At 38.6% G+C, this 20,443-nt stretch overlaps 6 protein-coding genes and 1 long non-coding RNA gene across 14 annotated transcripts; 3 read left to right on the top strand and 4 right to left on the bottom strand.

The window, feature by feature from the left end:
• Window positions 1-868: 868 nt before the first annotated feature.
• LOC103857745 (putative DEAD-box ATP-dependent RNA helicase 33) lies at window positions 869-1,933 on the top strand. The gene has a single exon (XM_009134968.3). The coding sequence runs from the start codon at window positions 914-916 to the stop codon at window positions 1,667-1,669; it is 756 nt and encodes a 251-aa protein (XP_009133216.1). The 5' UTR covers window positions 869-913; the 3' UTR covers window positions 1,670-1,933.
• A 2,908-nt stretch (window positions 1,934-4,841) lies between these two features.
• Window positions 4,842-7,895, top strand: LOC103857744 (protein NRT1/ PTR FAMILY 5.6). The gene is made up of 4 exons (XM_009134967.3): window positions 4,842-5,100; window positions 5,222-5,439; window positions 5,606-6,150; window positions 6,912-7,895. Exons 1-4 carry the CDS (start codon window positions 4,956-4,958, stop codon window positions 7,756-7,758), a joined length of 1,755 nt encoding a protein of 584 aa, XP_009133215.1. The 5' UTR covers window positions 4,842-4,955; the 3' UTR covers window positions 7,759-7,895.
• Window positions 6,197-7,019, bottom strand: LOC117133002. Its single transcript, XR_004456803.1, has 2 exons — window positions 6,825-7,019; window positions 6,197-6,286 (listed from the first exon to the last, which is right to left on the bottom strand). It is a non-coding gene; the product is annotated as an uncharacterized LOC117133002 (long non-coding RNA).
• A 749-nt stretch (window positions 7,896-8,644) lies between the features above and the next one.
• On the top strand, window positions 8,645-10,979 carry LOC103857743 (mitochondrial substrate carrier family protein B). The gene is made up of 7 exons (XM_009134966.3): window positions 8,645-9,116; window positions 9,467-9,643; window positions 9,834-9,983; window positions 10,075-10,176; window positions 10,254-10,324; window positions 10,404-10,471; window positions 10,582-10,979. Exons 1-7 carry the CDS (start codon window positions 8,898-8,900, stop codon window positions 10,815-10,817), a joined length of 1,023 nt encoding a protein of 340 aa, XP_009133214.1. The 5' UTR covers window positions 8,645-8,897; the 3' UTR covers window positions 10,818-10,979.
• LOC103857741 (protein MIZU-KUSSEI 1) lies at window positions 10,862-13,071 on the bottom strand. Its single transcript, XM_009134965.3, has one exon. The coding sequence runs from the start codon at window positions 11,932-11,934 to the stop codon at window positions 11,188-11,190; it is 747 nt and encodes a 248-aa protein (XP_009133213.1). The 5' UTR covers window positions 11,935-13,071; the 3' UTR covers window positions 10,862-11,187.
• A 297-nt stretch (window positions 13,072-13,368) lies between these two features.
• On the bottom strand, window positions 13,369-15,875 carry LOC103857740 (protein RETICULATA, chloroplastic). 2 transcript variants are annotated; one of them, XM_009134964.3, is made up of 8 exons: window positions 15,643-15,875; window positions 14,833-15,511; window positions 14,648-14,746; window positions 14,346-14,566; window positions 14,179-14,248; window positions 14,023-14,102; window positions 13,872-13,936; window positions 13,595-13,788 (listed from the first exon to the last, which is right to left on the bottom strand). In XM_009134964.3, exons 2-8 carry the CDS (start codon window positions 15,382-15,384, stop codon window positions 13,595-13,597), a joined length of 1,281 nt encoding a protein of 426 aa, XP_009133212.1. In that variant the 5' UTR covers window positions 15,385-15,511; window positions 15,643-15,875. The 2 variants fall into 2 exon arrangements, with proteins under 2 accessions (XP_033144686.1, XP_009133212.1); XM_033288795.1 differs by lacking the exon at window positions 15,643-15,875 and having other exon boundaries at window positions 13,369-13,788; window positions 14,833-15,384.
• Window positions 15,876-16,088: 213 nt separating this feature from the next.
• Window positions 16,089-20,155, bottom strand: LOC103857739 (serine/threonine-protein kinase ATG1c). Of its 7 annotated transcripts, none has more exons than XM_009134961.3 (13): window positions 19,686-20,155; window positions 19,461-19,578; window positions 19,321-19,379; window positions 18,988-19,052; window positions 18,669-18,762; window positions 18,520-18,600; window positions 18,330-18,438; window positions 18,096-18,168; window positions 17,661-18,022; window positions 17,236-17,585; window positions 16,874-17,153; window positions 16,709-16,779; window positions 16,089-16,594 (listed from the first exon to the last, which is right to left on the bottom strand). In XM_009134961.3, the coding sequence occupies exons 1-13, from the start codon at window positions 19,929-19,931 to the stop codon at window positions 16,334-16,336; spliced, it is 2,169 nt and encodes a 722-aa protein (XP_009133209.1). In that variant the 5' UTR covers window positions 19,932-20,155; the 3' UTR covers window positions 16,089-16,333. The 7 variants fall into 7 exon arrangements, with proteins under 7 accessions (XP_009133209.1, XP_009133210.1, XP_033144684.1 ...); XM_009134962.3 differs by having other exon boundaries at window positions 17,236-17,582; XM_033288793.1 differs by lacking the exon at window positions 19,686-20,155 and having other exon boundaries at window positions 18,868-19,033.
• Window positions 20,156-20,443: the final 288 nt, after the last annotated feature.

Raw genomic sequence — 20,443 nt, 5'->3', positions numbered from 1 at the left:
CAGCGATTAACAGTAGACGTGGTGGGATATGATTTGGAGGAGCATGTGGGTAGAGGGGGTAAAGCAGCGAAGCATGTCTGTCAAATGCGGGTACGGGCTTTATCCTCACATGCTTAGTGAGTACTTGTCGGTATATCCTCAATATTAGTTATACATATATAGACATAAGATAAACTACTAATAGAGAGAAAATATACTTTACGTATAAAAATTAATGCTTTACATAGTAAAGCTACATAGCTTAAGATATATATGTATCTGCGGATACATGTTTATATTTAATAATGTAATCTAAAAACGAATTTTGATTACAATTATACGGCCAAATACTTTGCTAATGTTTTTTTCAGAAAAAAAAATAAAAATACTTTGCTAATGGACACATTGTAGATTGTGGAAAATTCGACTAGCAAGTCTTGATTTTCTTCATAATATAAACACAGCATATGATAACCCAATCTTTCCCCTAAAGAAGAAACACTTTCAGATGGAAGTCGACTAGGGAGACCCTATTTCTATCTATGACAAGTTGACAACGACCTCCCATGAAAGATGTTTGCGTTTGCATGGAACACAGCCACAATGCAAACGCAAACGTAGACGCTGAACAGATCGTCATGCTACTGCACCAAATTTTTTATTGGAGTTAGCCATTGTTTTGTTCAACGGCTGCGTTTTCGGCGCCGCGGTTTTGGGTAATGCTCGTCGTTTTTCGTGACCGGGCGTTTCGGAATATGGGCTGGACCGACGGGTAAGAAAAACAGAATATCTAGCGTATTTGGGCCTAAACCCAATCCAAATCAATTGTCTAGTACAGGCCCATTTAAACCGTCGATTTTTTTTAGAAAACTATTTTATCTTTTCCAAAAACACCATTTTAGTGGTCTGGTGTGGATACCACCAATTCACTTCAATGGCTGCTATGATCGGATTCCACCTCTCCGGCTACAAACCTATCTCCTTCTCCTCCTCAATCTCGAACTCTCTCCACTCAAAACTCTCTCTCCTATCTCTCAACCCTTCTCCGCAACCGCGTAAATCAACCGTCATCCGTATGGGCGGCGGTCCAAGAACCTTTCCCGGCGGCGTCTCAAAGTGGCAGTGGAAGAGGATGCAAGCGAAGAAGCAGAAACAGCTCCTCAAAGCGCGGCTATCCCGTGAACGCCAGATCTACGAGATGCGTAAACGCGCCGAGCTAAAAGCGGCGGTGGCTGAGCTTGAGCGACCGTGGGAACCGGTTCAGAAACCGCCGAATCTCTTCTCGGTTTGCGCCGACGAGCAGGTTAAGGTTTTAGCGGACCGGTTTCAGAAACCGGGCGGGTTTGATCTCTGGACCGAGAGGGATGGCCCGCAGCTGTTTGACGCCGTTGATGATTTGCCTTCCGCTAGGTTCTTCCCTAAAGGTGCTGTTCACAGTGTGAAACCGTACCGGAGTTTACCGAGCTCCGGTGAGTCGGACGGAGAAGAGGGTTCGCGGAAACACGAAGGAGTCAGTGGTCGGAGGGTGAGGAAGAATGTCTTGATCAATGGTGTAGCGAGAAAGGAAGAAGAAGGTAAGAGGATGGAGAATCGTGTTGTTAATGGCGGAAAATCAAGAAACGGAAGAAGATCATCTCAGGTATACGATATGACTTTGCAGAACGATGGGAGATACGAAGTTGGATCTTAGTTCTAACTAGTGTTTCTTTGTTGCTGTCTTTTTATAATTAGCGATGATGTCTGTCTGAACATAAACGTGTATGTAAAACATGTAACAGCTTAATCAGAGATTGAGTTGCAAACAGAACCTTCAGTTTTAGTATTGTGCTTTCTCTCATGTTGTGTCTGCAAAACAATATGATTTTGTAGCTATGTAGAATGTTAGTCTTTATCAGGACCAGGACCGGTTCTTATTAAATGTCATATGATTAATACAAATGTTTTTCTTAATCAATTTGGGAGTCGCATAATCTTTACTTATCAACTAAATTTTAGAGATCAAAAGAATGCTTCGTGTTGCTTTGTCCAAAACTGGCTCTGATCAGTATTCAATATAATTATCTATTATTTTTGTGTTAAGAGTTCAATTCAAATATCATTGATCGAAATCACAACCGTTGTATTATCTATAGTATGGGTATGTTAAGTTTACAAAATTTGTTAGTGCTGATATGAAAGGATATAGTTATCAAAAGACATTTGAGCCACTGAGATTGTGAAGTTATCATACTGAAAAATGTCAACACATGGTTCTGCAGTAAACTAGAAGTGATGCAGAGGACAAAACAAAGCTCTTTTAAGTAATATGATATATCACTATTCTATAATAAAGTATATCATCCACATCAGTGAATGTATCTATCTTTGAGGTGTGATTCGTTTCCTGCCATCTTATTTGACCTCTTTTCATCAACAAGTCTAGTGCCTTTCAACTGTCTGCTACCGACTCTTTTCTAATACTTTGTTTCGCATGGTAAAGAAGTGAATAAATTGTCTCCTGTGTTATTTGTTGTTAAAAGATAATATTTATATTTGACTAAAAAATAGCTTAATTATTTTCTTATGTAACAAGAGAGGTTATAGTGTGAATGAAAATTTGTTTGCAATGTAAGTTTGAAGCATCATGATGTTTTGGTCGCCTACATTTTTCCTCGCATGGACACTGGAGAGAGGTCTTTGCAAGGACCTGGATAGATCATAACTAATGCATAAAAGTCTATACTACAACGAAAATTTATGTATTTTTCAACCATTGTTCTTTGCGTAGTGAGTTTTATTGTGGTAGCTTGCTAGAAGACATTACTGGCTATGACCATAAAGCACTATCTTGTTTTGCTCACATGATACTGAAGCTCTTTTTCGATATTCTCGCTTAGCATGGGTCACATTTAATAATTGGATGAAACCTATATGATGATGGCATGATCCTCAATTCACCTTGTCGCCACTATTGTGTGGTGCATTACCAATGTTAGAAAATTGGAGTCAATGTGAATATAAGCAATTGTTACTATTCCTTTAGTATTTTGCTCTGATTGGTTACCTTTTTTACAAAGGTTCAATTTTATCATCTTTAGATATTGACGGTAACGTCTTCCGACTCATCAACCTTATATATGCATGGTGCTTCTTATCACTTACAGCCATTTGTGTTGGCATGTGACCCACTTCTACTGTTTATAGCAGTGCATAACAATGAGAGACTATTAGTATTACAATGAGGAGCAACGCTCATGAAATAGGAGAATACATAGTGGAGGTTAGTATTTTCCATCAAATCTTTGAAAGTATTTGTTACCATTGAGAACCATGTTAAAGTAGTAACCTCACTGTCACTGAAGTGGTGGCCCTACTTCTCTAGGCAACACACGTTTTCTTGCTAAGGTGGTGTAAAATACACATGAAAAATAGACCATTCTTTGGGAGATGCCGACCATTTACACGCTAAACTGCGCTAAGTCTAGCTAAAAGATTCGCTCTATCTTTTCACTACTTTTTTACTGTTGGTATTGCTTTTACATGATTCAGTCAATAGTGCTTACAGCACTACGAGGAAAGGTTTATCTACTTTCCTCAGCTATAGCCACAAAACCCCATTCAATACAAGATATGAGTTGACTCATGATAATAAAAGTTGATTGTTTAGTATGAAACAAATGAATCCTATTGGAGCGTCTAAAATTAACAAGATTTGGAAGATATGTGGGGATTTTGATTAGCTATTGCAAATCCATTGAACGGTGACAACTTCTTCATGCCTGATCATAGGCTAATCTTGCATTGGTCTCATGACCTTAGAATTATCTTTTCTGGAAAGGCCATTCAAATCAATGTGTGATAGAGAACGATTGTCATGCAACATGTACAGTAACTGGTGTTTATAGCATTAAGCATAGTACAAAGCGTAAAGCTTTTTTATATGATTGATGATTAGCTAATATTCTTTTTATTTTCAGGGGTGTAGTGAAGTAAAATGATCATGTAAACTATGGTTAAGGTAGGGGTTCATAAGCTATAATAGAGAGAAATCTAGTGATGTGTTGCCGTTTAATGTTTTGTGACTGTTGGATGTTAGGTATGAATATGATCATACGATGAGTAGTAAAGTAAATGAAAAGCTTCCTAAGAGAATGAGATCTATTAATTCCATACAAGTGAATAAAGGAAGCATTAAACTTATTGGACTAAGTATTCGTCTTTGCTTGTTTTTATCGAAGTAAAGCATCTATGATCTTTGATCAAAAAAGCATCTACGATCATAGTGGGTTTAGAGTCTAGTGTTTAAAGAAGATGGTAGTATATATTGATTGGCTTTGGAGATATGATTGTGAAAAGAGTAAGAATATCTTCGGAGTTCTAAAATAAGAAATATTAAAAAGGATCAGTTCAAAAAAAAGAAATATTAAAAAGGAGAATTAGTTTTAATTTGTCCAAGAACAAGTTTATGATTATATTTTAAACTTGGGAGTTTCACTTTATGTTTAGATTTGATGAAAATACGAAGTTAAGATAAGTTTTAATAGACCAAGTTGTTGAACAAGCAATCCATTTGAGAGCTTTCTTATGTTTTACATTCCTCTTATTATTCTCTCGTACACTTGTGAGTTATTGCAAGTTCATCTGAATGAATACGACCTTGCCTTTACGTATCTTCCTCCACGTTCATGTAAAACAAAATAGAAAATGGAAAACTATTTGTGGCTGAAAATAAGACAATGTGGGCAGAGAATCTATAAAACACTGTCGATGATAGTTAGTCAAACATGGAGCTTAAGCTTATATATAGAGGACCAACTTTGCTTCTACTTAAACAAATCACTTCACAGTTCTCTCTCTCTCTCTCTCTCTCTCTCTCTCTCTCTCTCTCTCTCTCTCTCTCTCTCTCTCTCTCTCTCTCTCTCTCTCTCTCTCTCTCTCTCACACACACACACACTCCTCAAGAATCAACTCTTTATTGTGTTGTTAACTTTGAACAGATGAAGCATAATAATAATGGGTCAGAACTTCAAGATTCGTACAATGATCAACATAATTGGGTTCTTGATTCTTCTCTCGACAGCAGAGGACATGTTCCTCTTCGGGCTCGAACTGGTGCTTGGAAAGCTGCTCTCTTCATCATCGGTAACAAAACTTTCACAGAGATTTTTATACATATACACTTTATACCACATATTTGTAACACTGAGAAAAGCATATGCGTAAACCAAAATTATAAGTCTTTTGTTCCATCTTGTTTGCGCAGCAATCGAGTTCAGCGAGAGACTGAGTTACTTTGGTTTAGCTACAAACTTAGTGGTCTACTTAACAACAATTATCCACCAAGATCTCAAGACGGCTGTAAAAAATGTGAACTACTGGTCAGGTGTCACTACTTTGATGCCTCTTCTTGGAGGCTTTGTAGCAGATGCTTATCTTGGCCGTTACACCACTGTCTTGGTCGCAACTACCATTTACCTTATGGTAATATACCGTTACCTTAATTCAACCTTAACTCAAAATATTCCAAAACATTGATGACGGTCAAGACCTCATCTATTCTCTCTTACCTAGTGTTACCTTGATTTATAAATGGTTCATAAAAAAAAAACCCAAAAACAACGTTAATCATTTTCTCTTGCTTCAACAGGGTTTGGTCCTTTTAACAATGTCCTGGTTCATACCGGGCTTGAAACCTTGTCATGAAGAAGTGTGCGTTGAGCCTAGGAAAGCACACGAAATAGCCTTCTTCATTGCCATATACTTGATCTCCATAGGGACTGGAGGTCATAAGCCATGCCTTGAGAGCTTTGGTGCTGACCAGTTCGACGATGATCATGTTGAAGAAAGAAAGATGAGGATGTCTTATTTTAACTGGTGGAACGTTTGCCTATGTGCTGGTATCCTAACCTCTGTGACTTTCCTTGTCTATATCGAAGACCGGGTTGGTTGGGGCGTTGCCGGCATCATATTCACTACAATCATGGCTATTTCACTTCTCATCTTCCTCATTGGAAAACCATTTTATCGTTACCGGACACCTTCTGGTAGCCCTTTGACCCCTATGTTACAGGTGCTAGTCGCGGCCATTGCCAAAAGAAACCTACCTTATCCTTCAGATCCTTCTCTGCTTCATGAAGTGTCCAAGGCAGAGTTTACTACTGGACGGCTTCTCGCCCACACAAAGCATCTTAAGTGAGTAGAAACAAACTCAAAACTGTCTATGTTTGTTAATTTCTGATTTTTTTGTGCATTCTAAACTGATTCTGGGGTGTGTTGATATGCTTTAAATCGGTTCGAAAGACGTAGCCAATTTAGTGAACCAAGTTAACTTTTGGGCAATTGTCAATAATAGCACCTTTTGAAGTTTATGTCTCAAAAATAACACTAGAAGGAGAAAGTCACAAAAATGACATTCATTAAAGGGTAAAATATCTATAATACCATTGGTTTAAAATTAAATAAACAAACTAAAATAAATAAAAATAAAAAAATAAAAAAAATAAAAAAATAAAAAATAAATTTTTTTTATAGTTTCAGATTATATGTTTTCAGATTCGAAATTTTTATAATTTTTTTTTCAAAAAAAAAATTTCAAATTTTTTTTTTTCAGATTTTATTTTTATAATTTAAAAATACTTTTTGAAACTGTTTTTAAAATTTTTATTATTTATTATTTATAAAATTTTAAACCCTAATTCCAAAACCCCACCCCTTAACTCTAAACCCTAAGGTTTGGATTAATTAACCCTAGGGGTATAAGTGTACATTACCTCTTTAATGAAACCTATTTTTGTGACTTTGAGCCTTGAGTGCTACTTTGGGAACAAAAACTTGGTTTAGTGCTATTCTAGTCTTTTTCTCTTAACTTTTTGTATTTTTATTTATCATGTTTTTTATCATCTGTATGTCTTTCTCAGATCCGTTATAACAATGTGGTTATTTGTTTCTTGTAGATTTCTTGACAAGGCAGCAATAATCGAAGAGAACACTCCTCTAGATCTTCAGAAACAGAGTCCATGGAGACTTGTAACATTAACAAAAGTAGAGGAAGCTAAGCTGATCATCAACGTGATTCCCATATGGTTCTCTACATTGGTCTTTGGTATTTGTGCTACACAAACTAATACTTTCTTCATCAAACAAGCAGCCATCATGGACAGACACATAGCCGGTAACAACAGTTTCACAGTCCCTCCAGCTTCCATGTTCTCCCTCACTGCTCTCTCATTGATCATTTCACTCACCATCTATGATAAAATCCTCGTTGCCTTGCTGAGACGCGTCACGCGGAACCAAAGAGGCATCAACATCCTCCAGAGAATCGGGACCGGTATGCTTTTCTCCCTTACCACAATGATCATTGCAGCTCTGGTTGAGAAAAAAAGACTGGACCGTAGTGAAAACAACGAACCAATGAGTGTGATATGGCTAGCTCCTCAGTTCATAGTCATTGGCGTTGCGGACGCGTTCACACTCGTTGGACTCCAAGAGTACTTCTACGATCAAGTCCCTGATTCCATGAGAAGCTTAGGTATAGCGATTTACCTAAGCGTGTTGGGAGCAGCTAGCTTTCTTAATAATCTACTGATCACAGCGGTTGATACGCTAGCTGATGATTTCTCGGCCAAGAGTTGGTTCGGGAAGGACCTGAACAGTAGCCGGTTGGACCGGTTCTACTGGTTTCTAGCCGGTGTAACCGCTGCTAATATATGTGTCTTTGTAGTTGTGGCAAAGAGATGTCCGTACAAAAGCGTGCAGCCAAACCAAGTCGTTGTTGACTCGTCCGTGTCCGTTGCCTAAATAATTAACTTTGTTAAAGAATACTCCAGTAATGTATCTCTTCTTCTTCTTCGAGGTTTTCACATTGATCATCACATACTGTAGACCTCATCCAATTATATTAATTTGATGGAAACGAAGATAATGGTTGCTAAAAAGAGAGAGAAAAAAAAAAGTTAATGGTTGCTGCTTAATTAAAAAATATTTTCTTATCATTTAACCTCTGTATGAAAAACAGTACTATTAATGTGTTCCATCAGAACGCATTACCATCGAGAACATTCAAACTTTAATGATAATGATGTATCTCATCATTGTTATTATTGTACAACGTTATCACTAGTTGATAAAATAATAGTTGTCGCACTATTAATTTAATTAACTACTGACCCAGTAAGAACCCTAATGGAACATACGAGTAAACGTTTACTATATGCTTTCTTCATATGTAAAAGCACTGAATCGTGGATGAATTAAAAAAGATGTTTATAAAAAGAAATTAAGCATAAGTACTCTTAGTAACCCAACATTAACCGTTAGAAGTAGAACAAACCATATGAAATGCCTTGAGCCACATATGTACTATTCTTCTTCTTCGTCTTGTTCACAAACCTTTAACTATGTGAATCACAGTCCTCTAAATGATCATTGGAATTAAGTTTGAAACACATGAATATACTTGCAGTGAAACAAAATAAATCGAAAGAAAGTAAAAACATATTTATTGGTAGATATTTCACCCACAATATCTTAAAAATATTTATCAATTTATGTAATAATGTAACCAATTTTTAGATACACAAGACTAGATTATTTATATACTGATAAATGTCAGAAAGTTTCTTTATTTGTCGAGAATTTCTCAATATTATTTTTGTTTTTCTCTTTATACTCTTTTCATTATTTAATTTGCGGAAATTATGTGAGAAAATGCTTTAATGGAAAAAAAAAAAAATGAGAAACCAAACTGTGACGCACATAGATGTTTTACCAAAATAACCTCCTCCTTCTCCAAGCAAGTTTTAGGGTTTATCAAAGACTTTTTCCTTTTCCCTCTTCTCCCATGTCGACTTCTCCGTTCTCAATCCTAATCCAATTCCCTCCAATTCATGTGACCTTCAGTTCCAAATTCGCAAACCCAGAAACGGGTGGAAAGAGAGATGAACATTGAGGCTAGAGTCGGTGTGGCGGTGGACGGAGCTCTTAATCCTGCCACCGCCGTGCATAGCAGCGTCGTGGATGCCGGAGCCTTGAGTTTACCACAGAAACAGCCCCAGTCGCGTTTCGGCACCGTTGAGAATCTTCTCGCCGGAGGTATCGCCGGCGCCTTCAGCAAGACGTGTACTGCTCCTCTAGCTCGCCTCACCATCTTGTTTCAGGTCTTCTTCGAGCTCAAGTTTCTATTTTTTTTTAGTTGGGTCAGTGTGCTTAACATATATAGTATGATATTTATTAAAAATTTGTTCTTTGAGCTGAGTTTTGAAAATGTTCAGACAAAAGGGTTTTAAACTAGTAACTGATGTTAGTTACATTGTGTTTTGCCTGTACTTAAAGCATTTTATTTTTAAAATATGTTCTTTGAGCTTTGCTGCTTAAGGAGCTAAGAGTTTTGTGAAAATTTTCAGACAAGGGATTTAAACTAGTAATTGATGTCAGTTACATTGAGTTTTGTCTTGACATAGTGTCTACTTTTGTTCGTTAAAAGCCTTGTTGTGTTGTCTCTTTCTAGCTGCAAGGGATGCAGTCAGAAGCTGCAGTGTTGGGGAAGCCAAGTTTGTGGCGTGAAGCTTCCCGTATTCTCAATGAGGAAGGTTTTAGAGCCTTTTGGAAAGGGAATCTTGTTACCGTAGCCCACAGGCTTCCTTACTCTGCGTTGAACTTCTATGCATATGAGAAATACAATAAAGTGAGTTGCTTTCTAGTCCTTTTCTTGAATTGTAATCCTCTGTCGCTAGAAGGTATAAGATGATTTTATGGCCAAATTAAGTTTGAGTAACTCTGCTGCTACTGCTTAGTTACTGAATCTCTAGTTGTGCTTAGATTAGTAATTGGTGTAGTTAGTCTTGGCGAGACCTTAAACTATTTTGGTTTTGCAGTTTTTGTATTCGAATCCAGTGTTACAGAGTTATTTAGGAAACGCGAGAAGCAGCCCGTTTGTGCACTTTGTTAGTGGTGGCTTGGCTGGAATAACAGCTGCCTCAGCTACATATCCTCTCGATCTTGTTAGGACACGTCTTGCTGCACAGGTTTGAAAGATTATTTATTCTTCCCTTGATTTGAGCAGCGTTTGGTTTGTCTGTTGGTGTCCTGAATGCGTTACTTTTGATTCCTTGGCAGAGAAATGCAATGTATTACCAGGGGATAGGGCATGCTTTCCGTACCATATGCAGAGAAGAGGGGTTCTTGGGTTTGTATAAAGGACTTGGTGCTACAATGTTGGTACGCTTTGTTTTGCTTTCCTTTGTTCTCTTGTGACATGCCAAGTGTGTTTGATTGTTAACTGCTTCTTGGTTCAGGGTGTTGGGCCAACCCTTGCAATCAACTTTGCTTCGTATGAGTCTCTGAAATCATTTTGGCTATCTCGTAGGTAAACAAAGTCATCTCTAGTTAGAATTTATCTGTTACTTCTTTTGCACTCGCCTATTGATGCTACAATGTTCCTTCAGGCCAGATGATTCAACATTGATTATTAGTCTTGGTTGTGGAAGTCTAGCTGGAGTTGCTTCTTCAACAGGTTTGTTACTAGTTACAAGATCCCAAGCCATTCTCTCTTTATAGTTTCAAGTTTTGGAACTTACTATATCTATAAGTTGTCTGATTTTTGGAGTGCACATAACGTTGTAGCTACGTTCCCATTGGATCTTGTGAGAAGAAGAATGCAAGTAGAGGGAGCTGGTGGAAGAGCGAGAGTGTACAAGACAGGACTCTTTGGGACATTCAAACACATATTCAGGTCAGAAGGTATCAGAGGACTGTACAGAGGATTATTGCCGGAATACTTCAAAGTGGTTCCTGGCGTTGGCATCACCTTCATGGTATACGAGAGTTTGAAGATGCTCTTATCTCCTCCTGCTCCTTAGAAGATTTTTAGTTTGCTTTAGCTTAGGAGAAGAAAGGAACAACATTAACATTCAAATGCATCATCATTTACATTGATTTTTTTTCCCACTATATGACATTACAATTTTGTATTGTTCTTGTTTGACAAATGTCTCTGTTTCTTGATCAAAAATCATTTTACACTCTTGTGACAATGCCAAGATTCTCAACATATGATGGTGTAATGAGAGTACTACATACGACGTACAAAAACTCTCATTGAGAACTCAAAACACTAAGCCTCTCTAGACGACTAGACCGTACGCAACAAATGTTTGGTAATCTCTGAAAAAGAAAACAAACTTGATGAAAAGCATTCATAAGTTATCATCATTATACTCCAAAAGGTAATTAAGAAGATGTCCTAAGCAAGAAGATGCTGAGTTCTTGAGCCGAGTTAGCGTCCGGGTTAATGAGATGGAAAGACTCCGAGTCAGAGCTACCAACAACATGCTCATAACTCGCCCTCATATACATAACCTCATCAAGATCCGGTTCAACAGCCCCGGATCCACATGGCAACACGCCCGCACCAACGGTGGTCGACTCCAACCTCTTCAGCATCACCCTCGTCTCTTCACTGGCACTCCTCCTTACTGCAAAACCTGACTTCTTCCCGTTGCAGAACATCGCCCAAACCGGAACTGATTTCAGCGAGCAAGACTTTAGCTCCGCTCGTGTCGGGCATTCGAGAGCGACTCGGACAAGACCCGAGTCCATCTCGTGAACGAGCTGGTTCGTCGTGATGGAGAGCTCGAGGAGGAGGAGCGGTTTGACGGAGAGACGGTCGTGCTGGACGCAGAACCACACGTGTCCCTTTCTCCTCCCGAAAAGCGTACCGATCACCATCGTCCTCGACGGTCTCTGCGGCGCCGCGACGGGGGAGAGGTAACCTGAGCCGACGGAGGCGGAGAAGGACGTGGCCTCTGAGGAAGAGGCGGTGGAGGAAGCTGAGTCTTGAACGTCGATGTCGTCTCTGAGGGAAGTGCTGAGACGTTTCTTGGAGACTCCGGTGGTAGTGGATGATGCGGCGGTTGGATTCGTCGGAGGTGTGATGCACGGGAGGAGACAACGGCGGAGAGCGTTGATCTTTGACATCTTTTTAGGCTCTCTTTTGTGTCTCTCTTTTGTTTCAAAGGTTTTGGAGAAAAAGGTCAGATGGAGCTTTCAGAGATGAATCTTTTGTGTTCTTTGTTGCTGTGTTCTTTATAAAGAAAGGCGGGAGACTAGAGAATATCCGACGTGGCTTTGACTGGTTTGACCGTATTGTTTATTTGCCACGTGGAAAGTGAATCTTGGATTCTTTGTTTCTAGAAATGTTTTATTGCGATGAATTTTTTTTTTTTTTTTGCTTTTGAGTAAAAGGATAATGATTTCATTTGGTTATATTTCTGAAAGCTTATTGGTAGATTTTTTCAATTCATTTTGAAAAATATAACATACTATATTTTTTTTATTTTTTTGATGATTTAATGATTTAGTTTAGCAGGAATATTTAAGCAAATACTCTATCTATCGATTGATATAGAAATTAGAAACAATCCAAATAAAAGTAAAAAATAAACGAGAATACACATATAAGGATTAGTTTGGGAGGTTCTTTGATGACTAGATGACCAAAATTATATGTTAGTAGTATTGCCGATGGTAAATATTAATTTTGGTGTTTGATATTATTTGAACAAGTCTATTTTTATTATCAATGTATTAAAATAAATTTAAGATTTGTATAATTTTTGAGAAAGTCAAACTAATGAAACAAAATAAAGGCAGTAAAACCACAATACAGGCTTAAGCTATTCAGCCTGACCAATGGGCATGCGACAACACCAACCGTCTGCCTCAATGGAAGAATGTGATCAGAAGGCTCATCAAAGCCACTGCAACAAACTTACAACACTTCATGCTTCTTATTTTGTTAAAGTCTTTCTGTTCTGTTTGTGTTGTCGACACTTTTTTTTTTTTGCTAAAAGTGTTGTCGACACTTTAATGCTTTGATGATTCGTATTAGGTCTGGGTATTTACCCAATATCCAAAACATGTATTAAATTAGAAGATATTGAATATACGAACCTGACGGGGGAATACCCTAAATCTCTAATAATTTAGACTTATTCATTTCTTCTTTATAGTTCAAGCTAAACTTAATTTCGTCTCCTCGTAGATTTAATATTTTGTATTTAATTTCTGCGCACGTTTTGATTTTATTGGAGGATACATTCTTTTCTAAGGTTTTTTGGTGAAGTATTACTCTTCACCTTTAAGCATTTTATATCCTGCTTTTTGGTTAACAATCTATGTTGTTTGTTTGCTTAATACTATAATGTTCAATCTGACAACATACACATAACTATTTGATTCATATATTTTGATTTATGAGCCATGTTCATTCCGCCTTATTTTTTTAAAGTAGTTTAAATAACCAAATCCGATCTGAATTACCTGAACGCAAATTACAAATACTCGAATCCGATCTAAGTATAAAAACACACTAACGAATTTTACTCCTATACCAAAATACCCGAAATCAAATCCAAACTCGAACGGGTATCTGAACACCCACTTTATATATGAAAATGTTTTTTGAACCATTTTATTCATTACCTTTACAGCTCAAGTAACGGCCTAGCGAGTTCTGTAACATTGGAAATAACAACCGAAATGTGTAGTAAACCACATGAAAATCAAACCGAGCGGCCTACAACAATATATAGCTTTCATAAAGCTAGACATACATCAAGAAGCGCTAGTGCCTTCTTCACTGACAACCGCTCAGTCTTGCCCAGTCCACAAACTGCATCCCACCGTAGATGTTATTAGCAAACCTTACACCAACGGTAAAGGCTAAAGCCGCAGGAGGCACTTTCTTGGCGAAAGGAGATGCTTCAACCACTCTCTCTAAACCATTGATGATCTGATAACGTGTATTCGAAGAAACACTCAGGAACACACCTGCCATCAAATTACCATTGTTATAGAGATAAAAATGTAGCAAAAGTGAAGGTAAGAAAAGCTAAAAATAAGTATGTATATACCCCAGAGAGCTGCACTCTTGATGAGTGGTGGTACTGGAATGTCTTCTTCCGACTTGTTTATGCTTCTGAGGATGTTCACACAAATAAAACGTAAGTCACATCCACAATCTAAGTGACACTCCTTAAGTTCAAGAGGAAAGAAATGTGTTACCGTTTAGCAGTCATTATCAGATTAGCAATGCCTTGGCCTACAATGCCACATCCAAACCCAACCGCACCATACATTATACCCTGAACAAATAATTGATCAGCCAACAGCTAGAAACTTTATGGAGCGATTGAGACAGAGACTGTGAAGTCTAATTACCTTGTAGAAGTATGTAGCGAGTCTTTGTTGAGCTGAAAAGCTACACCCTGGTCTTTCAGCTTCAAACACGCTGAGAATCGGTTCAACATCCTCAAACTTTATTAACTGAGTTTGTAATATGAGAACTGAGTATGTTTCTAGAAAAGAGGGAAAGTTTTTTTTTTTACCTGCTTGGAAGCGCGTTATAAGCATTAAGCATGCGTCCTAAGGAGCCAGTAGATGCTGATGGTTGACCAAAACGGACAAAAGGGGCCAACATACCGACAAGAGCAACGTTAACCACAACTCCAACAAGAAGATCAGCAACATACAACTCAAACTCTGCCCAGAAGTCTTTCCCTCTCTTTTGAACTTCAGCAACAGTGGCACAACAAGAATCTATGACTATCTGAAAATTGGCGAATATCAAACGGTTACATGAGACAATGCAAGTACGGTAATGCATATACCCAAATGTGAGCTCACTAACCTCAGTTCCTATTTTGAAGAGGAAAGATGGATCAGCCAACATTCTGTTGCGAAGCATAGACCATGATCTTATAGCAAACCCAAGCAGCCCAGGTGAGCTCTAAAATCCGAGAAACCGAAACTCAAAACACTTCTCTTGAAACTGTTGATTCCACAAAGAAAGAAAGAAAAGAAGAATGTGCATACCTGCAAATCCAAGTACCTAAGGAGAAGCAACTTGCGGATGCCAAAGGTCTTAGCAGCCTCCAACATATCAGATGGAAGCGTGGCTCCTCTAGCTTCCGTCTCTCTCATAACCTCTTCAAATTTCAAAACGGGTCCAAACTCCTTTTCTTCATAGTCTTCTTCGCCATCATCTCCATTTCCATTTCCATTTCCATCTCCATCTCCATCTCCTCCTCCACCATTACCATCACCACCGTTAAATCCATTTCCAACATTACCACCACTTTCAAACTTCTCCATTTCATCAGCTCCCAAGTTTCTTACGTTGTCGCCTTTCCATAAATTGACATCACTTTCTACTTCTGTTATAGATTGCGGCTCAACGGGAGACTGAGACATGTTAACCACCAAAAGCCTCGATCTTTGCGTACCCTTAATCCGCAAAACAGGTACTTTCATTTCCTTAACCAAGTCTCCAAACACAAAGTCTCGATTACAAATCCTCAACGAGGAGATGTCATTACGAAATTTAACAAAACTGGAGAGCTGAAAATTCATTGCACATCCTGACATTTCCTCAAACGGGGGATAAGTCGACAAATAGAAACGCTACACTCAAATCCAAAGGAGGAGAGTAACAAGCTAAGAAGCCGATCCCAAACTAAAGAAGGACCAATCAAAGATTCTTTCAGACAAGCTTCTGCAATAAACAAAACCCAATATGTATCAAAGAGAATAAGCTTTGTTCTTTTTCCTAGAGAGAATGAGAGGAAAAGAAGAGAGCAAACATATAAAGCTTGAAACTTTCATCGATGAGGATGAGATCCTTACCTTGTATCTAGCCAGAAACAGGGGAAATGGACCCTGCGAAGGTGAAGAGACACAGAGAGTGAGTGATTAGGGCCACTGGCGCTTATTTTCTTCGTCTTCAAAGATTGAATTTACTTCGCTTCAACCCCCTTGCACGTGCGGAAACGTCTAAACACACGTGTGGAACTGGAGCCCTTTAGTTGTTAAATTATGGTTGTCCTTACATGTTTAAGTACTTAAAGAGATGAGAGAATCAAGAATGTAAGAACAAAAAGTACGAGATAAGAAAGTAAGAATAAGCTCCTTTGAATGATTCACTTGGCATATGTTGACCGCGTAAGAATAAGCTCCTTTGAATGATTCACTTACCTCAACATTATAGTTTTTCTTTGCTGCACTTAAAATAACAATTTCAACTTGTCATGAAAAGCTTGTTTCAAAGGGCCAAGCATGAAAGTTGGATAGATAAAAAGTGTGTAAAATTCACCCAAAACCTATACATAAATCTACTTATACATAAACCAAGGGATTAGGATCCGAGATAGAAGAAAGAACATTTTACAACAACCAGCACAACTCACACATCATATCCACCAAAGTCCCCCTCCAGATCCCCAAAAGAATAAGAATACATGATTTTGCTGTATATATACAATACATTTTTTTCTCTTAAGAAAAAAACGAAAAACCAGAAGAAACCAAACCAAGTGAACTATGGTTGCTTGTTCATCATGGCAGATGATGATGATCCTTGCATATGAGAGCCTGAGCTTCTCCTATGCGACTGCAGATGTTTCAATCTTCTGCTGAGGATATCTATATATTTTCTGAGTCGATACCTGTCTGAATTTGTGAGAGACAATGGCGGGTTCAGAATCAGCATTGGTGCTTCCACTAGAAGGAATACCATCAAACGCACCGCTTTTGAGTACTGGTTTCCAGCCTTCTCTATTTCTCCCATAACCTCCTTAACCTTCAGAACAAACCCACAGCCACCATGAGAATGAACATACACTGATTGATTCTTTTATTCTTTATCTTTGAATTGCTAATCAAGCTTTTGGGGGAAATGCAAAAAAAAACTTACTCCCCCAAGTTTTCCAAGATCAAGAGCTGCTTCAAATATCGTCTCCATTGCATCAGGCATCATTGCATTTCCTACAACCAAGTAGGTGAAAAACTTTTTAGGATCTTGACAACTACAAAAGCAGAGCATAAGTGTTTTCATTTTTTACAAAGGGAAAAACAATACCAGGTTCGATACTCTTGGCAAGTTCTTCAGCAAGCTCAATCTCCCGGATAAACTGACTCTGAATCTGAGAGGATATCTCCTCCGATCCATCATGGATGAGATCAGTGATATGCTCGTTTTTTAGGCTGCTGCTACTTTCTCTTGGTTTGTAAATGTCTTGGCTAGGGCTTCCTTCCAGACCTGAGATTGCCTGAGTATGGCATATGTGCAGTGCCTGTTTCCAAATTGCCAAAATCGCCAACTGGATAGAGAATGCTTCTAGGTATTTGTCAGATTTGATCTGTGCAAACAAAAAAAGCATGAAAAGAAACTCAGAAACTCACGATGCCATGGTGATAATAGACAGTGTGAAGTTTGGTTACCCTTTCATGAACTAATTCTGCAATTGTTGCTGCACATTTTTTCAGGGAACTGATCCTAGTAAAGCTGTTAGTTGATGGCTGTTCAAAAGCATCCCCGAGATCCAGCGACCCATGAGAAGTGCTCTGACTGTCCAGGCTTCCAAACCGGCCAACGTTGTTGCCAGTAGCACCAATTATTGGCATAGGAGCCGTTGAACTTATGCTTCTATTAGTTAACTCTACCGGAGGAGACTGAGACTTGAATGGGAAATTATAAGCCTTTGAAGAACTCGATGAAGATGATGGCAAATCCACTGGTGGTCCAGATACGAGAACGAAGTCTTGATCCATTGAGTCTTGAGAATCATCTACTGCGAAACTGACAAATGTGAGAAACCAAACAAGAAACCTTTGCTATTTTAATAGGGCCTAGCAAATAGAAGTACCTCTTCCTTTAGGAATGAGTGGTCTCGAATCAGTCAGTCTTGTAGGTTCACCATGGTTTCTCCTATCAGAATTTATGTGTGTTTCATTTCTAAATCTAGTGTTATCCGCTCCCTGGTTGATTCTATAGTTCAAAGGACTAGATTCCATTTCCTCTCTCTCAACTCTAGCATCAATGTTAAATCCAGAGGAGGACTTCATCGAGGAGGTCCTTTTCAAATGTGAAGGGCTCCCCTCAGGTCCACTAGAATCATCATCTAGAAGGAACGGTAAACAGTCTTCTTGAGAACTTTCTTCCATGTTTCTCGACGGACTGCTTCCCGAAGACAGGAAACCGTCCATTGTCCTTGAGCCCAATCTACTCCTGTAGGAGAGATAATCTCATCAGCTACAAATATTTGCATATAAAGAGAGAGAAAAAAGGCGGGCACATCTACCTTGAAAAATCATATGATTGCCTGTCCGAAAGAAAAGGGTGATTAAAGAACTCTTCAAATGTCAAACGTTCCACTGTAAAAGACAAGAGATTCAAGAATGTACTGTAATCGCATTGGATACAAAAAGAGTAGGACCATAAGCTCTTTTACTCTTTACTATAAGACATGTGAGGTAGGAGATGAATAGAGCTTATTATATGGGTCTCATGCAAAAGATAGTAGTCTGATGCTGACCTGGATCAATGCGCAGTAACTTCTGACATAGATCTACACAGTCCAAACTTAAATCTCTACAGTCCGCTGGAAACTGTAATCCAGTTGATCTCAAAATGTTTTGGAGCAACTGTGAACAAAAGATCGTTTTAGGCACACCAGAAGACAAACATTTACGTAGAAATCTGTGAGAGAGAGAGAATGCAAAAACCTGAATCTGGCTGTTTCCTGTAAAAGGGGTTGTGCCTGTCACAAGTTGAAATAAGATAGCACCAACACTCCAGAGATCTGCCTGTGTTTTAAGACATATTGTAAAAGAGAGAAAGGTAAAGGTAGATTTGTAAGAGAAAGGTCTCTCACCTTTGCATCATACTTCTGAAGTTGCATAATCTCTGGGGCCATGTACAATGGTGAACCGCATAATGTTTCTGCAAGTCTCCTTGGTTGCAACGATCTGCATTAAGGAAAGTGTGAACCTTTCAAATGTAAACTAAAAAGCCCTGAAGAGTGGGGGGCAATATGCGTACATCCCTAAGAAGTAAGAAAAGAATGAATTTACCTAGGCTAGAACTCGACAATATACATTCAAAAGCAGCTCGAGCCCATTCGAAACCTTCTCTAATTGACACATATTACACAACTCTTTGATCTTAGTAACAGGGAGAGCTGATTACAATACCTTGCAAATCCAAAATCAGCAATCTTCAGATCTGCATCGTTTCCATCTGTGGATAGAAGAAGATTCTGTTTCAAAAACGAAAGAACACTTAGCAACTATAACTTCAACAAAGATGGAATATCTATCTCCATAAGTAAACATAATCCACTGATTATAAGAAGTGAACAAGTCTCACTCAAAACTAACAGTCACCCTCCCACAGCATCCTTTCAGCTGATTAAAAGTTCAATCATTCCACAGTAATGTCCCATAAGACACTAATCTAATCAACAACAAAAGAAAAAAAAACACTCTGCACAGAAGATCTTTGAAATGAATAAAAATCAAACACACCTGTGGCTTTAAATCACGGTGGATAATATTATTGTCACGAAGAACTTGTAAGCCAGCAGCTGTTACACAGAAAGTCGTTAAGAACATTATCAACAACAACAACAAAACAAAACAGAGAGAGTGCACGCCCTAGAGTTTACCTAACTGCACCATGAAATGCTTAGCAATAGTTTCAGGAACACTCCCACGACTCTGTATAAACACAGACAAATCACCTCCTCTACAATACTCCAACACCAAATGTACTTTCCCAGGTGACTACACAAGACATTCAAAACAAAGGGTCAACCTCAAGGAACTAAAACACAACAGCAAGAAGCATAAAGGTTCGAACTTTAGATGTTTTAAAGGACCAACCAACCAACCTCGATCATATCAATCAAACGGATGATGTTGGGATGATTGATCCTCCTCAGGATATAAATCTCAGACATGAGACTCTCCTGCAGCTTCTTGTTTAGCCTCCCCATAGCGATCTCCTTGATTGCGACATGTGTCCCGTGAACACGGTGCCTCGCTTCGGAGACTACAGAGAACGAACCCGACCCGATTTGCCGACCCACCAAGTAGTCGCCGACAACGCGCCCGCTCCTCGCCGTGGACTGGGACATTTTTTTTACTACGACGACGGCGCCGCGAATCTAGAGAGGATCGTGTGACGGAGGATTTTTACAGGTGCGGGATTAAGGTGGAGACAAGCTGCGGTTTGATTGAATTTTTTTTTTTTTTTTTTGGAGTTTTGTGATCCAGGCGGGTTGAATAGGATCCGATTGGGCGTGTTTGGATTAATCAGGAGAGAGAGAGAGAGATTAATGGAAATTAAATGTAAGTTTATTCTTAGGAATCTTCGTGGAGTGTTGTTTATCTGTTTTAATATGATAAGATCGGGGTAATTACTTTAATTATTGATTAATGTTATTGTTGTGGCTTATACTACTAATTTTGGATTTACGTGGGGATTTGGATATGTATTGAATTTTGTTAAAATGTTGGTTGATTATTTGTAGGTTTAACAGGTGGGGCTGATTTGAGGGCCATGGAGGAATTTGGAGTTCTGGTGGCGGTGGCGGTGGTGGATGATGTTTGTGTTAAGTTTCTTATCATAATTTAGAAGTTTATGTTT

This window comes from Brassica rapa, chromosome A03 (genome assembly GCF_000309985.2).
Source record: "Brassica rapa cultivar Chiifu-401-42 chromosome A03, CAAS_Brap_v3.01, whole genome shotgun sequence".
Taxonomy (NCBI): domain Eukaryota; kingdom Viridiplantae; phylum Streptophyta; class Magnoliopsida; order Brassicales; family Brassicaceae; genus Brassica; species Brassica rapa.
Note: the sequence above shows the minus strand (reverse complement) of the source record. Positions and strands in the feature narration are given on the sequence as shown.

Excerpts from the sequence above, each read along its gene's own strand:
- LOC103857739 (XM_009134961.3), bottom strand. The coding sequence starts at position 19,931 with ATGTCCCAGTCCACGGCGAGGAGCGGGCGCGTTGTCGGCGACTACTTG. Across the intron at positions 18,439-18,519 it reads CAGGAAACAGCCAGATTCAG|TTGCTCCAAAACATTTTGAG; the intron begins GTTTTTGCATTC and ends TTTTGTTCACAG. Across the intron at positions 17,154-17,235 it reads CAGAATTAGTTCATGAAAGG|ATCAAATCTGACAAATACCT; the intron begins GTAACCAAACTT and ends TTGTTTGCACAG.
- LOC103857741 (XM_009134965.3), bottom strand. The coding sequence starts at position 11,934 with ATGTCAAAGATCAACGCTCTCCGCCGTTGTCTCCTCCCGTGCATCACA.
- LOC103857744 (XM_009134967.3), top strand. The coding sequence starts at position 4,956 with ATGAAGCATAATAATAATGGGTCAGAACTTCAAGATTCGTACAATGAT. Across the intron at positions 5,440-5,605 it reads CAACTACCATTTACCTTATG|GGTTTGGTCCTTTTAACAAT; the intron begins GTAATATACCGT and ends TTGCTTCAACAG. Across the intron at positions 6,151-6,911 it reads GCCCACACAAAGCATCTTAA|ATTTCTTGACAAGGCAGCAA; the intron begins GTGAGTAGAAAC and ends TGTTTCTTGTAG.
- LOC103857743 (XM_009134966.3), top strand. The coding sequence starts at position 8,898 with ATGAACATTGAGGCTAGAGTCGGTGTGGCGGTGGACGGAGCTCTTAAT. Across the intron at positions 10,177-10,253 it reads GACTTGGTGCTACAATGTTG|GGTGTTGGGCCAACCCTTGC; the intron begins GTACGCTTTGTT and ends TTCTTGGTTCAG. Across the intron at positions 10,472-10,581 it reads TGGAGTTGCTTCTTCAACAG|CTACGTTCCCATTGGATCTT; the intron begins GTTTGTTACTAG and ends ATAACGTTGTAG.
- LOC103857740 (XM_009134964.3), bottom strand. The coding sequence starts at position 15,384 with ATGTCAGGATGTGCAATGAATTTTCAGCTCTCCAGTTTTGTTAAATTT. Across the intron at positions 14,567-14,647 it reads TCTTCAAAATAGGAACTGAG|ATAGTCATAGATTCTTGTTG; the intron begins GTTAGTGAGCTC and ends GCCAATTTTCAG. Across the intron at positions 14,249-14,345 it reads TATAACGCGCTTCCAAGCAG|CGTGTTTGAAGCTGAAAGAC; the intron begins GTAAAAAAAAAA and ends ACCGATTCTCAG.
- LOC103857745 (XM_009134968.3), top strand. The coding sequence starts at position 914 with ATGGCTGCTATGATCGGATTCCACCTCTCCGGCTACAAACCTATCTCC.